The 13,148-nt window shown below is 39.6% G+C and overlaps 1 protein-coding gene across 2 annotated transcripts in view; it reads right to left on the reverse strand.

The window, feature by feature from the left end:
- PIK3C2A (phosphatidylinositol-4-phosphate 3-kinase catalytic subunit type 2 alpha) overlaps positions 1 to 13,148 on the reverse strand; it is a 530,626-nt gene that overhangs the window by 326,174 nt on the left and 191,304 nt on the right. For both annotated transcript variants that reach the window (XM_053720635.1, XM_053720636.1), the window contains 3 exons: positions 7,411 to 7,568; positions 5,345 to 5,465; positions 4,349 to 4,460 (listed from right to left, as the gene is read on the reverse strand). In XM_053720635.1, coding sequence (XP_053576610.1) covers positions 4,349 to 4,460; positions 5,345 to 5,465; positions 7,411 to 7,568 — 391 coding nt within the window. The remainder of the gene's footprint in view (positions 1 to 4,348; positions 4,461 to 5,344; positions 5,466 to 7,410; positions 7,569 to 13,148) is intronic.

Here is a 13,148-nt window from a genome sequence, read left to right on the forward strand (position 1 = left end):
ATTGATCCAAAACTATTCTCTGAGATAGATCTGTATAATCCCCGTTCCACTGAGCGAGCATGCAAAGCTGCAGAGGTCTCCTATGGAACCGAGCAAACAGAACTATGTCCATGGAAGCCACCATCAACCCAATCACCTCCATGCATTGGGCCACTGATGGTCGTGCCGCCGACTGAAGGGACAGGCAAGTGGACAGAATCTTAGCTCTTCTGACCTCCGTCAGAAATATTTTCATTGATAGAGAATCTAAAATGGTTCCTAAGAAGATCACTCTTGTAGCCAGAACGAGAACTTTTCTCCAGATTGACCTTCCAACTGTGGGAATGAAGAAACGCCAACAAGATCTTTGTATGAGATTCTGCTAGTTGCAAAGATGGCGCCTGAACCAGAATGTCGTCCAGATAAGGTGCCACTGCAATTCCCCAGGCCCGGATTACTGCCAATAGGGCTCCCAGAACCTTTGAGAAGACTCTGGGAGCTGTGGCGAGGCCAAATGGAAGCGCTACAAATTGAAAGTGTCTGTCTACATAGGCAAACCTCAGATATTTGTGATGGTCCCTGTGAATGGGCACATGCAGGTACGCATCCTTCAGGTCTATGGTCATCATGAATTGACCCTCTTGAATCAAGAAGCAGAATGGAGTGGATAGTCTCCATCTTGAAGGATGGCACTCCGAGGAATCTGTTTAGTAACATAAGATCTAGAATGGGCCTGCAAGTTCCCTCTTTTTTGGGAACCACAAACAGGTTTGAGTAAAACCAGAGACCCTGTTCCTGACTTGGAACAGGAACAATCACTCCTAAGAGAGAAAGGTCCTGTACACATTTCAAGAACGCCTCTCTTTTTATCTTGTCTACAGATAATCTTGAGAGGTGGAACCTTCCCCTGGGAGGGAAAGTCTTGAACTCTAACTTGTACCCCTGGGACACTATGTCTATTGCCCAGGGTTCTCGAACATCTTGCTCCGAAGCTTGCGAGAGCTGAGAGAGTCTGCCCCCCACTTGATCCGATCCCGAATCGGGGGCAACCCCTTCATGCTGACTTGGATTCAGCAGCAGGGCTTCTTGGATTGCTTCCCCTTATTCCAGGAAGGCTTGGATTGTTCCTGCTTGGTAGAGGCAGGGGAAGACTTACCTCTGAAGTTAGGAAAGGAACAAAAATTGGTCTGACGTCCCTTTAATTTATTCTTTTTGTCTTGAGGCAGAAAATATCCTTTACCACTCGTGATATCGGAGATAATTTCTGCCAATGCTGGTCCGAACAAAGTCTTTCCCTTGTAGGGAATAGCTAAAAGCTTAGATTTAAAAGACACGTCTGCAGACCAAGACTTAAGCCATAGTACTCTATGCACTAAAATTGCAAAAACAGAAATTTTGGATCCAAACTTAATGACCTGTAAGGAAGCGTCCGTTATAAAAGAGTTGGCTAACCTGAGAGCCTTAATCCCATCCTGAATCTCTTTCAAAGGAAGTCTCAGCTTGTAAGGACTCAGTCAAAGCGTCAAACCAATAGGCTGCCGCACTGGTTACAGTAGCAATGCACACCGCCTGTTGCCATTGTAACCCCTGATGAGTATATATTTTCTTTAAAAAGGCCTCCAGTTTTTTATCCATAGGATCTTTGAACGAGCAACTATCCTCAATAGGGATAGTAGTTCTCTTAGCAAAAGTGGAAATCACCCCTTCCACCTTAGGAATCGACTGCCACGACTCCTTGAAAAAGAGTCAGCTACCAGAACATTTTCCTAAAGATAGGGGAGGGGGAGAAGAATTCCTGGTCTCTCCCATTCCCGGGTAAAAATCTCTGTGACACGGTCTGGTACTGTAAACACCTCCCCAGATGAGGGGACATCAAAGTATCTATTCAATTTGCTAGACTTTTTAGGGTGACAACGATAGGCGTATCGGAGTTGTCCAAAGTAGCTAAGACCTCCTTTAACAAGACACAGAAGTGCTCAAGCTTGAACCTGAAGGAAACCACTTCAGCATCAGATGAAGGAATTACACTATCTGAATCTGAGATTTCACTCTCAGAGGCTACCGAAGTATCCTCCACCTCCGATTTATGCAAAAGAGGAGTCCGGTCAGTTTGAACAGGATCTGATACCTTATCTGATTCTATAAATTTCCTCTTATGCTTCCCCTGCAGCATGGGGATGGCTGCTAGCGCCTCAGATACCGCCTCAGATACCTGGGCCGCTATCTCAGCCTTTAAAAACACTCCATCTGGAGATTGTGAGGAACCGCAGGGTACTGCATGTGAAATTGCTGCAGATTGGGCCATATTTGAGAGAGGCTGTGGTAACACCTGGACAGCATCATCCTGAGGGAATAGTGGCTCAAAATCAAAAAGCTTGTCTTTATATAAGAGAGTTCAATCTATACAAGAACTGCAAAAAGGAAAAGGATGTTCTACTTGGACATCGAAACAGAGTTTGCACAGACTAGCAGGCCTAGACTCCAAGTCCATTTTGCACTAGAAGTTATACCACAATTTTCCTTGTCTAATTTCTGAATAACGATAGTTACTGTCTCTTTAAAAAATAAACGTCTGACAAAGCACTCAAAAACCCCTGAGAAAAATATTTAAGAAAAGGGGTTCTACTTTTTAACACAAAAACTTTTAATAACCTCCCCAGCACCTCTACACCTAAGCTCTATGCTGAGGTGCCTACCTTCTCCATCCGGCATGGATTGACAAGTTGATTCTTCGATCCGCAACAGAAACAAGAGCGACAGAGGAGGGACTACAGAACAAGTCAGTGCGACTAATTTTACTGACAAAAACGGCGTGCAGAAAAGAGGCGACACGCCCCCATAGTGACATCACGCCAGTAACCGGCTACAAACATCTAGCCGCAATAATAATGCCGTTACAGTCTCATTTCTGAGCCACCACAACAAAAGAAAATAAGGATTCCCTTCTGTTGATCCCTTACTCTACCGCCACACAGTACCCTGCCCCTGCCAGAAAAAACCCCTGATCCTCAGGATTAAGCCCAACGAGTGCAGATACGTGTTGGAGTGCCATAATGTGTAAAATAAAAATGGCACCTGCATTCCTGACTGTACGGCAGGAGGACAGTTTCCCTGGTATGAGTAAGCCTACTATGGCATTCTGAGAGAGGGCAGCAATCTGTTAGGAAAACGCAGTGAGGCCCACCCCACAAGTTCCTAAATGCTTTAAAGATACCACAGCCCTGCTGAAGAGACTAACGTGGAATACAGCAAAACCCAGATTGTGATGGAAGATCAGAGCAATCCTGCCCTTGCTTCAAAACAAAAAAATCTTGATAGAAGAATCTTATACAGACACCTATAACTTCACCTCCTCCTTGCACTGAAGGTAAAGAGAATGACTGGGGGTTGTTGGAAGGGAAGTGATACTTAACAGCTTTGCTGTGGTGCTCTTTGCCTCCTCCTGCTGGCCAGGAGTGATATTCCCAACAGTAATTGATGATCCGTGGACTCACCGTGTCTTAAGAAAGAAATATATATTTATACTCTCTGTGCGAGTAGTCAGAGATTACTGTTTTTTTTAATGAGATATTGTTTTTGTTAACTTTAGTGGATATGTTTCTCCTATAGGATTTAAAAGAGAGTCATATTTGTATGTATTTGTGTATTGTGAAAAGTTTGAAGGGACAGTCTACTCCAGAATTTTTATTGTCTAAAAAGATAATCCCTTTATTATCTATTCCCCAGTTTTGCATAAGCAACAGAGTTATATTAATATACTTTTTACCTCTGTGATTACCTTCTATCTAAACCTCTGCAGACTGCCCCCTTATTTCAGTTTTTTTGACAGACTTGCATTTTAGCCAATCAGTGCTGACTCATAAATAACTCCACCGGAGTGAGCACAATGTTATCTATATGGTACACACTATGAAAAAGTGTCAAAATGCACTAAGATAAGAGGCGGCCTTCAAGGGCTTAGAAATTAGCATATGAGCCTACCTAGGTTTAGCTTTCAACAAATAACAAGAGAACAAAGCAAATTTGATTATAAAAGTAAATTGGAAAGTTGTTTAAAATTACATGCCCTATCTGAATCATGAAAGTTTTGTTTTAAGTAGACTTCTATATTACTATATAAAAAGGTATAACAAAAATGATTTTATGTGATTTTTCTCCATCGTGGTGAGATTTTTCTCATCAGGCCCATACGTCCAACATGCATGGAATTCTTAAACTTTGGATTACAAATGAATATCAGAGAAAAATATCATTTGGAAAATAAAACCCAGTCTAATGGAAACCTGTCAGCCCCCACCGTGCTGTGAATCTGTGAGTAGCTAACCAATTAAACCAGTGCCACTCTGGGATCAATAAAATGTACACTCACACTTCGTGCCAGAACTCTGCAAATAGTTGAATGAGACAAGAGCTGGAGTCTGATTTCTGCATCCCATTTTCGACAAGTCTGGATATACTCATGACTTCCCAGACAGTGCTTACTGTTAAGACAAAACCAAAAATAAAAGTTATTTCAAGGAAATAAATAAGTCTGTGCGCTATACAAAAATAAGGTGCAATATTTATAGCATACAGTACAAAAGTCAAACATTATTTAATCCAATAGCAATATAGGTTACATTCTTAATCCAAACAATCTGACACAGAAGAGGTTTAGTAGATAGCTCCAAATATGGCCACAAACTCCTTTACATATATAGAGAGGAAAAAATAGCTAAGTAAGCAAAAACGTTAACAGAATCTACTACAATTTAGTGACGAGTCAAAGCCAAGTTATTTTATCCAAGAAGATGCTTTACAGTAATAGAACAGAAAGAAACAAAAAAGGTCCTTAAAGTATCTTTCCCTACCTCTAAATATGGGACATGAAAACTTTATTATTCGGCATTAGATATTTATGTGTTGCACTTTTACTCTAATGAGTCCGGCACCAAAATAAGCAGAATGACCACAGCCAGACTGGTTTGCACATCTTTAATATTATATATTTATTATATTAGGCATATTTAAAAAAAAAAATAATAATTAGATTACGTTCAGAACAAACCTCTTCAAAGCAGTTCTATGTCTTGCAATATCTATAATAGTGAATAATATGGTAGTGAATAAAGTAAACTGTATTAGTAATTCAAACTGTATTAGTAATATTTCCCCAAAGTGATAGGTCTGCACTTTGGCAGCCTGTAGACAAAAGCAAACATTAAGCCTTCGTGTTCATTTATTTAATCTACTACATTTGTCTGATATAAAACATGCAAAGGCTGAAAAGGCTTCTAAATGACCTTTCACTAACAAAAACCTTCACATGTTTTTTTGCATAGAAAATAACAAATACATAGACAATGCTGGATAATAGTTTGCTCACTTTTGCAGCACTTCTTCTTGACCACAGACTTTCAGGACATAGCTTCCGATATCAACCTGGCTCAAGTCATCATGGACCCAGCAAAGGGCTTGCATAATAATCAGCTCCACGGGGGAACTTACTGTAGAAGGAATAAAATCCTAAATAAACACTGAACGTAATGATGAATTATTAAAAAGGATGTGAAACGATCTGAGTCTAATATATAATTATTTTTTTTTAGATCGTTCCCAAGCTTACCTGACTAAACAAAGACAAAAAAAAATCTGTAACCATGGTTCCCTTCAAAATGGTGCAAATTGTCTAACTCAGTCTATGCTGCACAGTGTTTGCGTAGGGCAGTGGACAAGCTTTAAGGCAAGCCTTAATTGGCCACAGATAGACAGTAAATGATAAAATAATTATTTGTGCAATAATACAAAATAAAAAATATTTGGTGTTTCCGTATCTAACTAACAATCACTAAACAATAAGTATTTTCACTCTCATTTGCAAACAATTAAAGTTAAGTAGTGTATATAAGCATTCTTCTCTGTATGTAACGTTTATATTATTTGCTAATTTTCTACTACAAATTTAGCGTCATGTAGTGCTCCAGATGCTACCTAGGTATCTCTTCAACACAGAATATCATGGGAACAATGTAAATTGGAAACTTTAAAAAAAAAAAAAAAAACTATGTCCTGTTTGATTTACAAAATACATTTTTGGGTTTCATATCCTTTTAATTTATGCAGGCACGTGGCATATTTTTAAACTACTAATGCAGGGACGTGGCTTACTTTTATTTTATTTATTTTTTTAATAAACTATACAGGCACATTAATAAAAAAAATCAATATACCCACGAAAAGTATGTCTCTATTTCTTAATTAAATGTATACCATGTGCCTGCAATGCCTGTTAGTTGTGCCTGCGGTGGTCTTGTTTAAAATATTCATTTCTCTTTGCCAGTTCTATATAAAAGAAAAAAAAAAATATTCAGTAACAGATTTATGTTACTGAAAGAACTTAAACATGTATTATATATAGACATCTGACCCCCTCCGTGAGCACACCCTCTGACGCATTTCGCCAGACTACTTTCTCAAAGACGTGTCAGATCGCGTGCTCACTGACGCATCAGATCTCTACTTAGGTTTACAAATGGGTTTACAAATTTTTATACTTTTGCTAATACAGGATTTAAGTTTAAATCCACTGAGGATCCTCAGGTCCTTACTTGGAGTTGAAAAACATTAAATAACACTACTAGTAAGCTTCATTTGTTTTTGCCAATATTCCCCAAAGCTCAAACTAAGTAAGTGGTTGTCTGTGGCTGTTGGTTAAGGTCACGAGAGCAGACTTGTATATAGACAGTGGGTATTAATTTAATCAATGCTTTGTGGATGAAATTACCAGTTTGGCTGAGTTATATAATTTAACTTTACCTGTGCAAGTTGCAACTGTGCTTTAATGGGGAAATTCTATTAATGTCTAAAAGTGCTCTCAGTGGTACACAATGAAATAAAACCCTAATGATATAAAATGCGTAGCCCTAATGATACAAAATGCGTAGCCCTAATGATACAAAATGCGTAGCCCTAATGATACAAAATGCGTAGCCCTAATGATACAAAATGCGTAGCCCTAATGACACAAAATGCGTAGCCCTAATGACACAAAATGCATAGCCCTGATGATACAAAATGCATAGCCCTGATGATACAAAATGCATAGCCCTGATGATACAAAATGCATAGCCCTGATGACACAAAATGCATAGCCCTGATGACACAAAATGCATAGCCCTGATGACACAAAATGCATAGCCCTGATGACACAAAATGCATAGCCCTGATGACACAAAATGCATAGCCCTAATGACATAAAATGCATAGCCCTAATGACATAAAATGCATAGCCCTAATGACATAAAATGCATAGCCCTAATGACATAAAATGCATAGCCCTAATGACATAAAATGAATAGCCCTAATGACATAAAATGCATAGCCCTAATGACATAAAATGCATAGCCCCGGACAGTGCTGGGGTTAAACTACAAAAGCTTTTAAGAAACTCACCGTCACATGTAAACGTCACTGGTTGCTGGAACCCTTCTATTTCAATAGACACTTTTACACTAGTATTTTCCCCATCAAGATTTCTCTGCAGCATCACAGGACTGAGTAAAAAGCCTGGGTTGGTGAGTAGACAGTCACTTGCAAACCTTTTCCTGAGCCTGTGGAAACAAAAAGAAATTACTTCTATTCAGATCTATACATTCTGCGTAGCAAAACAAAAGCTCGGTTAGACAATTCAGTGTTAGTAACATACTATATATAAATTCAAGGTGTGTGAGCATTTTTTTTCTTAAGAAAGCTGTAAAAAAAAAAAAAAGCTGTAATGGGCCATGGTTTTAAGAGGATATATAGACTACATTTAAGATGTGGGGTTTTGTTTACCAACCCTACAAATAGGTAATTAAAGGGATATAATGTGCATATCCTAAAAGGGCTAATTAATTAAAAATAGTTTGCATAAAAAAAAATTCAAAAATTCCTGGCAAGTACAGGGAGTGCAGAATTATTAGGCAAGTTGTATTTTTGAGGATTAATTTTATTATTGAACAACCACCATGTTCTCAATGAACCCAAAAAACTCATTAATATCAAAGCTGAATAGTTTTGGAAGTAGTTTTTAGTTTGTTTTTAGTTATAGCTATTTTAGGGGGATATCTGTGTGTGCAGGTGACTATTACTGTGCATAATTATTAGGCAACTTAACAAAAAACAAATATATACCCATTTCAATTATTTATTTTTACCAGTGAAACCAATATAACATCTCAACATTCACAAATATACATTTCTGACATTCAAAAACAAAACAAAAACAAATCAGTGACCAATATAGCCACCTTTCTTTGCAAGGACACTCAAAAGCCTGCCATCCATGGATTCTGTCAGTGTTTTGATCTGTTCACCATCAACATTGCGTGCAGCAGCAACCACAGCCTCCCAGACACTGTTCAGAGAGGTGTACTGTTTTCCCTCCTTGTAAATCTCACATTTGATGATGGACCACAGGTTCTCAATGGGGTTCAGATCAGGTGAACAAGGAGGCCATGTCATTAGATTTTCTTCTTTTATACCCTTTCTTGCCAGCCATGCTGTGGAGTACTTGGACGCGTGTGATGGAGCATTGTCCTGCATGAAAATCATGTTTTTCTTGAAGGATGCAGACTTCTTCCTGTACCACTGCTTGAAGAAGGTGTCTTCCAGAAACTGGCAGTAGGACTGGGAGTTGAGCTTGACTCCATCCTCAACCCGAAAAGGCCCCACAAGCTCATCTTTGATGATACCAGCCCAAACCAGTACTCCACCTCCACCTTGCTGGCGTCTGAGTCGGACTGGAGCTCTCTGTCCTTTACCAATCCAGCCACGGGCCCATCCATCTGGCCCATCAAGACTCACTCTCATTTCATCAGTCCATAAAACCTTAGAAAAATCAGTCTTGAGATATTTCTTGGCCCAGTCTTGACGTTTCAGCTTGTGTGTCTTGTTCAGTGGTGGTCATCTTTCAGCCTTTCTTACCTTGGCCATGTCTTTGAGTATTGCACACCTTGTGCTTTTGGGCACTCCAGTGATGTTGCAGCTCTGAAATATGGCCAAACTGGTGGCAAGTGGCATCTTGGCAGCTGGACGCTTGACTTTTCTCAGTTCATGGGAAGTTATTTTGCGCCTTGGTTTTTCCACACGCTTCTTGCGACCCTGTTGACTATTTTGAATGAAACGCTTGATTGTTCGATGATCACGCTTCAGAAGCTTTGCAATTTTAAGAGTGCTGCATCCCTCTGCAAGATATCTCACTATTTTTGACTTTTCTGAGCCTGTCAAGTCCTTCTTTTGACCCATTTTGCCAAAGGAAAGGAAGTTGCCTAATAATTATGCACACCTGATATAGGGTGTTGATGTCATTAGACCACACCCCTTCTCATTACAGAGATGCACATCGCCTAATATGCTTAATTGGTAGTAGGCTTTCGAGCCTATACAGCTTGGAGTAAGACAACATGCATAAAGAGGATGATGTGGTCAAAATACTCATTTGCCTAATAATTCTGCACTCCCTGTATTTTAAAATAATTTTCAAAAATAAGCAAAATGAATTGCATAGCTAAGCTGCCTGGGGCAGCCAACTCCACCCCTCTTATCAGTGTTTAGACACAGGCATTGTATTTCAACTGAGTACACAGCTTCTATGCAGCTCCAGCAGATAATCCCTTTGCACTTTTTCATTCTACCAAAATAACAATAGATATAGATACAGCCATAGAAGGAAATGTGTTGGGGGAGTTAGAGCTTTACAATTTAGAAACTAAAAAGAAAGAGTTAATGGCGAGGCACTGCAGTATAAATTTGCAGGTAAAGTAATTAAAGTACATATTCTTATATTTTGTCTCTATCCCAATTTAATTTTATGTCCCTTTAAAGGGACACTGTACACTAGATTTTTCCTTTTTTTTTTGTAGAGGATCCATTTATACAGCCCATCTGGGAGTGTTTGTATAAAAATATATAGTTTCTTATTTTTTTTAATAACATTGTGCTGATATTCAGACTCCTAACCAAGCTCAAATTCAAATTCCCTGTGCTCCGCCGCTCACTGAAAAAATTACAGCGCAACTTCATTACAACTGATTAATTAAACTCCATCTAAAATATAACTAGCATTCCAGATCTGTTTTATAAAGGGGAGAGTTTAACATCACTGACAAAAAAAGACTATTCTTTAACGTGTTAGAGCAGTTTATCTTTGCGCCACTGCTTACAAACAACTATGTGAGTCAATAACAAGAGGCGTATGAGTAGCACCTTATCACCAGACAGCTCCCAATGTGCATTGCTGCTCCTAAGCCTACCCAGGTATCCTTTCAGCTAAGCACAACCAGAGGACAAACTAAAACTAATAGAAGTAAATTGGAAGGTATCTCAGAATTGCACATAAAGTTTAATTTTGCCTTAAATTACATAACCATTGTTTACCCTTTAGGACAGAAGTTCAAAGCCTAGAACCTTATGTTTCAGATGGAAATAATGTAACAGTCTAACTATCTGGCATCTGCCTTTGTACGGAACCGGAGCACGATGCCCACAGCTGCAATGTATATATACACTGCGTAGCGCATGACATAAATATATACACTGCGTAGCGCATGACATAAATATATACACTGCATAGCGCACGACAAACATATACACTGCGTAGCGCACGACAAACATATACACTGCGTAGCGCATGACAAACATATACACTGCGTAGCGCATGACATACATATACACTGCGTAGCGCATGACAAATATATACACTGCGTAGCGCACGACAAATATATACACTGCGTAGCGCACGACAAATATATACACTGCATAGCGCACGACAAATATATACACTGCATAGCGCACGACAAAGAAAATGTATGCTTACCTGATAAATTTATTTCTTTTTTGACAAGATGAGTCCACTGATCATCTTAATTACTAATGGGATATTCCCCTACTGGTCAGCAGGAGGCGGCAAAGAGCACCACAGCAGAGCTATTAAATAGCTCCTCCCTTCCCTCCCACTCCAGTCATTCGACTGAAGTTAAAGGGCCACTGTAAGTAAATATTTTCTATGCCTGTTACTAACTAACTACCCCAAATACGCTTTTTATCAATAGCATTTCATTAACATATCTCTACCGTATATCAGAAATCTTTTCTGCAAATTTAATTGTTTTCCAAACCCACTCCGTGGGTATCCTTTGCTCTGTACCAATCCGTTTACAATACCTAGGTTTCAAAATGGCACTTTAAACACAAAGTTATTGGTTTAAGTATTTTGAACATACAGTGCTGAAAATAGTGGGCAGGATAACGTGACATCATCGGCGAATAAAAGATATAACTTTTAGAACATTATGAAACTTCGTTTTGGAGAAAATATAGGTCAGTAGGTTTTAATTAATGTTTATTAACTTTAATATGTTAGTTTAGCTTAAAAACTATAACAGAAAGTAATCCTTTAAGGAAAGAAAGGTAAAGCCAAGGTGCAGAGGTGTCTGAAGTTTATAATAACCATCAACCTGTCTTACAAGAACAGGGCGGGCCATGGACTCATTGTGTCAAAAAAGAAATACATTTATTAGGTAAGCATAAATTTTCTTTTCTTTTTTTAAGACACAATGAGATCACGGATCATCTTAATTACTAATGGGATCCAATACCCAAGCTAGAGTATACAGATGATACGGGAGGGACAAGACAGGGTACCTAAACGTAAGGCACCACTGCTTCAAGAACCTTTCTCCCAAAAACAGCCTCAGCCGAGGCAAAAGTGTAAAATTTGTAGAATTTTGAAAAAGTGTGCAGAGGACCAAGTTGCAGCCTTGCAAATCTCTTACACAGAAGCATGATTTTGGATGCCCATGAGGAAGCAACAGCCCTTGTGGAATGAGCCGTAACTCTCTCAGGAGGCTGTTGTCCAGCAGTCTCATATGCAAAACGTATGATACTCCTCTGCCAAAAAGAAAGAGAAGCTGCCGTAGCTTTCTGTCCCTTACGTTTTCCTGAGAAAATGACAAACAAAGAAGATGACTGACGAAAGTCCTTAGTCGCTTGTAAGTAAAACTTTAAAGCACTGACCACGTCCAAATTGTGTAGAAGTCGTTCCTTCTGAGGAGGAGGATTAGGACACAAAGAAGGAACAACAATCTCATGATTAATGTTTTCCGATCAGAAACAACCTTAGGAAGAAATCCTCATTTAGTACGTAAAACTACCTTATCTGAATGGAAAATAAGGTAAAGAGATTCATACTGCAATGCCGAGAGCTCTGACAATCTCCGAGCAGAAGAAATTGCAACAAGAAATAAAACTTTCCAAGATAACAACTTAATATCTAAGGAATGCATTGGCTCAAACGGAGCCCCTTGAAGAACTTTGAGAACTAAATTAAGACTCCATGGAGGAGTAACTGGTTTGAACACAGGCCTGATCCTAACCAAGGCCTGACAAAAAGATTGCACATCTGGAACATCTGCCAGACGTTTGTTTAACAAAATAGATAAGGCAGAGATTTGACCCTTTAGGGAACTCGTCGATAAACCCTTCTCCAAACCTTCTTGGAGAAAAGACAAAATTCTAGGAATCCTAACTCTACTCCATGAGTAGCCCTTAGATTCACACCAATAGAAATATTTACGCCAAATCTTATGGTAAATCCTTCTAGTTACAGGCTTACAAGTCTGAATCATTGTCTCTATGACCGAGTCAGAAAACCCCCGCTTGGCTTAAATTAAGTGTTCAATCTCCAAGCAGTCAGCTTCAGAGAAACTAGATTTGGGTAAAGGAAGGGCCCCTGAATCAGAAGGTCCTTCCTCAACGGAAGTCTCCAAGGTGGCAAAGAAGTCATCTCCACCAGATCTGCATACCAAATACTGCGAGGCCAGGCCGGTGCTATGAGGATTACAGAGGCCCTCTCCTGTTTGATTCGAGCAATTACCAGAGGAAGAAGAGCAAAGGGAGGAAATAGGTATGCTAGACTGAAGTTCCAATCTATCAGCTCCGCCTATCAGCTCCGCCTGGGGGTCCCTGGACCTCGACCTGTAGCTTGGTAGCTTGGCATTTTGTCGGGATGCCATGAGATCCAATTCCGGCTGACCCCACTTGAGAATCAGGTTAGAGAAGACTTCCGGATGTAGTTCCCACTCCCCCGGATGAAAGGTCTGCCTGCTCAAGAAATCCGCCTCGCAGTTGTCCACCCCTGGGATGTGGATCGC

Source organism: Bombina bombina, chromosome 7, assembly GCF_027579735.1.
Source record: "Bombina bombina isolate aBomBom1 chromosome 7, aBomBom1.pri, whole genome shotgun sequence".
Classification (NCBI taxonomy): Eukaryota; Metazoa; Chordata; class Amphibia; order Anura; family Bombinatoridae; genus Bombina; species Bombina bombina.